The sequence below is a fragment of the Lycium barbarum genome, chromosome 9 (assembly GCF_019175385.1).
Source record: "Lycium barbarum isolate Lr01 chromosome 9, ASM1917538v2, whole genome shotgun sequence".
Classification (NCBI taxonomy): Eukaryota; Viridiplantae; Streptophyta; class Magnoliopsida; order Solanales; family Solanaceae; genus Lycium; species Lycium barbarum.
Genome location: NC_083345.1, coordinates 102880592 through 102885415, shown reverse-complemented (window position 1 = coordinate 102885415; position 4824 = coordinate 102880592). Strand labels below are relative to the sequence as shown.

Here is a 4824-nt window from a genome sequence, read left to right as displayed (position 1 = left end):
ATATCCAACAGACTGATGTTATCTCCTGAGGAAGAGTAGGGACCAGGTCCTTCCTTCATTTAAGATACTGCTGTCCCCTCTTAGCTATTATCAAAGAGAACCCTTTTGAACTTGGTTGAATTTTACCATCCATCTCAGCACTTAGTACAGGGGTTGGTGGTTTCTGGCTGTTTGCATGCAATAAAGATTCACTTGACACCTCAGTGATCTTAACATCCTTCATCTTGACCCTTTGAGCAAATCCTTGATTGCACTTGAGGTGACTGATCAAAGTACCTTCTGATGACTACTAATGGCAAAACCAGGAGAAGATTTTCCTTATTTTCCATTCCTTCTTAAGAATTACTGTCCATGAGCTAGACACCCTTCTTTTTTTTCCTCCCATGTCAATTTTAAGAGGAATTTTTTATGCCCAAAGTCCATCAGAAGTAACATCTTCAGACTTAGGTGGAGCTCGGCTGCAAATGCCGAAAGAAGCAGGTTCTTTTACATCTTCTAAACACTTTGCTATACCTTCTTCATTTGCTATCCTCAGCTTGAATCATCGTTTCAACTTTTTGCTCTGTCCTCCTCTGTCATTATGAAAATAACATCTTTCATCAGAAACATCTTGACATATTTTAAGAGTCTTTTCTTAGACATAACTTGTTGTTATTTGCTATCGATCTCATAAGGACTGGGTTCTTCATCATAAGTTGATTTACCAGAAGAGAACTTGCAAATCTCAGTTCTAGTGATATGCCTTCAGAGCCAGTATCCTTCTCATTTACATCACTAAGAGAGATCAAGTATCCATCTGTTAAAAAAATGAGGTTTATCATATTGAACTCCCTGCGGTTGACACAACTCAACACACTTGTGGTTCAAATCTTCAACTTAGTACGCACATTCAATTCTATAGGAGAGTGTCTTACCAATTTTTGCTCACACAAAGAGTACATTATTTCTTCATGATAATACTTGACACGCTCCCACTTTTTAAGGCTTTGAGTGAGAGAAGATTCTCCATTTCTTCAATCATTTGCTCAGAGTAGTCACCATGTACCAACCACTGTTGACTGCCCCCCTCTCACTCCAACCTTTATACATGATCACTTATTGGACTTAGGAACTCAAACTAATTTGGGTCCGAAGTACTGATAGAATGGGTGAACTAGATGTCTATTCGCCCATACTGGTAACACACTCTTCTTCTTACGGGGACCAGGTCCCTATTTTCTCGATCTGTTCTCAACATCCTCTCTGTTTCTCTATACAGACTTAGCTTTTGCTTTACTCAAGTCCTCATAATAAGCAGCATGATCATAATGAGTGCACCGCCAGTTTTGAGTCACAGAGAAACATTCACCCTTCATATTTTAGGGATTCTTGACCTTTTTAGCACCAAAACTCTGTTTTCTATCATTACCATTGCGCATAGCAGTAGTTTCATCCAAGGGCAAGGTCCAAAGGAGTGACTTCTTAAGTTCAGTTTTGACTTGTTTTAGCTCCTTTTGAAGTAGTCTATTCTTATCTACTTCATCAGTGAGGCTCATCCTGGCCTTTTCAAGTTTGCTTTCAATCTCAAGATGAGTCTTACTGCCATCCCCCTCTTGTTTTCTCCAAGGCGTGTTTATCCATTTTTTCATTTGGCTGTTTAACAGAGCTTTATCTCTAGACAATTCCTCAACTTGTTCCCTTAGATTCATTATAGTGACTGCTATATCATCTCTTGCTTGTTCTAAAACATCAGCTTCCTTATTTAGAGTGTTTTTCTCATTTACAAATCTATGACATACATCAATCAATACATTTTTAAAAGATATTAACTTCTTTTGGGAGTAGTTTTTTAGATTTCCTTGAACATTAAGAAGATTTACCTCATTATCATCCTCATCTTCAGATTTTGCCACAAGTGCAAGAAAGGAATCATATCGTGAAGCTTCCCTGTCAATATCATCGAGGATGCCTCCACAACATCATTTTCATCTTCAGATTTTTCTGAAGTATCTTCCCAAGCAGCCAGAGCCTCTTCTACCATGATGTCACCAACAGGTTTTGAATTGAGCTTGTCGACCAGGACCTGGTTCTTTTCCTTTCCTTCTTGAGCATTTCTGCGACAGCATCCTATCTTCGACAGTTCCTCTGTAATAAGAGTTAATTCAGACTCCTCATTTCCTGGGTTATTTTTGTTCTCACCCTTGGTAACTTTCCTCTTCTTCTTTCTTCGTTTCTTGTTTTCTTCATCTTTCGTTTCTAGCTCATAGGTCTTGAGATTGTATATAAGCTCATCAAGAGTTAGATTTGCCAAATCTTCAGATTCAACTATGGTACACACTTTCTTTTCCCATGATATTGGCAATGCCCACAATAGTTTGCGGTTAAGGGACTCTTCCTCATATCCTTTACCCAGAGAACGAAGCTCGTCAATGATTGAGGAGAATCTAGCATACATATCAAAAATTGACTCACTATCCTTCATTTTGAAGAACTCATATTCAGTAGTAAACATCTTAACCCTGGACTACTTTGCTCTATTGATTCCTTCATAAGTATTTTAGAGAGCCTTCCAGATGTGTTTAGCAGTTTTACAATGGGCAATAAATTAAAATTGTATTCTTCTGATCCCAGACTGCTAATAAGTATGTTTTTGGCTTTGATATCCTTTTGAACTATCTCCCTATTAGCATCATTTTGTTCATCCTTTATCTTTGGATTTGTTGCAACACTGCTCACACAAACATCCGTAGGAGAGTGAGAACCATCACAGATGATGTCCCACAACTCTGAGTCATGTCCTATGATGAAATCTTGTGTTCTTGTCTTCCACCATTCATAATGCTGTCCATTGAATCTTGGTGGCCTATTGATATATTCTCCTTTCTCAAGACTTGGTGGATCAGACATAATGAGAGATCCTTTCTAGGTGTTACCCTTTTAGAAAGAACCTGCCCTGATACCAATTGTTAGAATGATGAATCCACTAAAACAGTTTAAGGGACCTGGTCCCTGAACTGTTTTCACAGATAAATACACGAAGTAACTAAGGCAAGAAATTTATGTGAAAAACTCCTTGCTCAAGGGATTAAAAACCACGACCTACCTCAGTAGGATTTCCAGCTTCACTAAACTGAGCAATGTTTCATATTACAAGCTTTTACAACCTAGGAATTAGACCACTAATGCCTCTCCTTACAATAACTCTATTGCAAGTACCTTCTTGACTAACTCTAGTTAAGCACCAAACTGATTCAACCAACTCTAGCTGAACCTTAACACCACTTTGACTAACTCTAGCTAAGTGTTTACAACAAAAGCTTGATAAGAACTAAATACCTACAAAAAATATCTTGAAGAAGTGTAGGTTTACAATATAGAGATCATAAAGATAAAGACTAGACAACTCTAGGACTCAAAACATCTTCTACTGTTGAGATATGGTCCTTGAACTTGTCTTAGCTTTGTTCTTGAAAGCACCAAGAGAATGTGGCGGCTGCACTTGTAAAGATCTGGATATTAAGGTTTTCAAGTGATAGGTTAAACAGTGCCAACATGTTTTTTAAATAAGAACTCAAATGAGAGCATGTGAGGATCGTGTGAGATGCATGTGACCTTAATAGAGACGTTACACTGGTCTTTAGCTTTTAGCATGCATAAAGCTGTGCTGCTGTGATACTGCCTGACGAAACAGTGCACACAGTTTTACAGCTGTCATGTGATGTACAGTCTTCAAGGGACCTGATCAAGGACCCGGTCCTTGACATGTTTGTTAAATTATCAAAACTATGAAATGTCATAACTCATCAAATCATGTCCTACCTACTTTGGGAGCATGACAAGTTGGTGTCAGAGCAACTAGATTTAGGGGTCCTAGGGAGTTACGAGTGGTGACTTGTAGAGTGTTACGTATTGGTGTGTAGATGCCACATCTAATTAATACTCGGGAGATTATCAGACATATTAGAAAAAATTCCTTCTTTCCTTATTATATCGTTCGTTAAATGAAACGTTTGAGTTCTAACAATTTCTTACCTCTCATTACAAAAATAGGATGGTTAGATCAAGATTGACTTCCTCCTATACTGCTGACAATGCTAGAATACCAACAACTAATCATCAAGGGGTGCCTTCAGCGGTTTTATTTGCATCAATAGCAAAGCTACAGGGAAGGGAAGGGAAAAGGCAGAGGTAAAGGTCATGGACAGAGTATTCGAGGTTAGGGTGCTAATGCTAGGGGTAATCAAGAACGTGGAAGGGCCACTGGGCGAGCACATGCTCCAATTCATTCAGTTGTATAAGAGCTGCTTCCCCTAGCCTAGTCAGAGCAAACTAGCTCCAACAGTGTGATGATCCAATTGAGAAAATTTTGGACTTTCTAGGGTAACTAGCTCCTTATGTTGGTCGTCAGGCTGTACCCGTCCATAAGCTAGTTCAGGATCACTAAGATTCAGATGTAGAAATATTGCGAGATGATTTTCTAGGTCCCCTGGTTCATGGAGTGTCACATAAAAATATTGATTCATGATATATTATTACTCTCCCCGTCCTAAAAAGATAGTCCTAATTTTACTTAACATAAAGTTTAAGAAATAAAGGAAGACTTTTGAAATGTATGGTCCAAAACAAGCCTTAGATATTTGTCTGACTGTAAATCATCTAATAAAGTTAAATTATTTCTAAATATAGAAAGCTATCAATTTTTTTAGAACAGACTAAAAAAGAAAGAAAGATAATTTTTTGGAACGGAGGGAGTATATGATAGATTGTGTGATTTATTTGCATTGCTCTTTAATCTGTATCTATATTATAACATCACATGGTTTTGGATATCCTTCCAAGAAATCC

The 4824-nt window shown here is 38.0% G+C and overlaps 1 protein-coding gene across 1 annotated transcript; it reads right to left on the bottom strand.

Moving 5' to 3' along the window:
• Nucleotides 1-518: 518 nt before the first annotated feature.
• LOC132612093 (uncharacterized) lies at nt 519-2886 on the bottom strand. Its single transcript, XM_060326435.1, has 5 exons — nt 2572-2886; nt 1860-2455; nt 1409-1767; nt 705-796; nt 519-572 (listed from the first exon to the last, which is right to left on the bottom strand). Exons 1-5 carry the CDS (start codon nt 2884-2886, stop codon nt 519-521), a joined length of 1416 nt encoding a protein of 471 aa, XP_060182418.1.
• Nucleotides 2887-4824: the final 1938 nt, after the last annotated feature.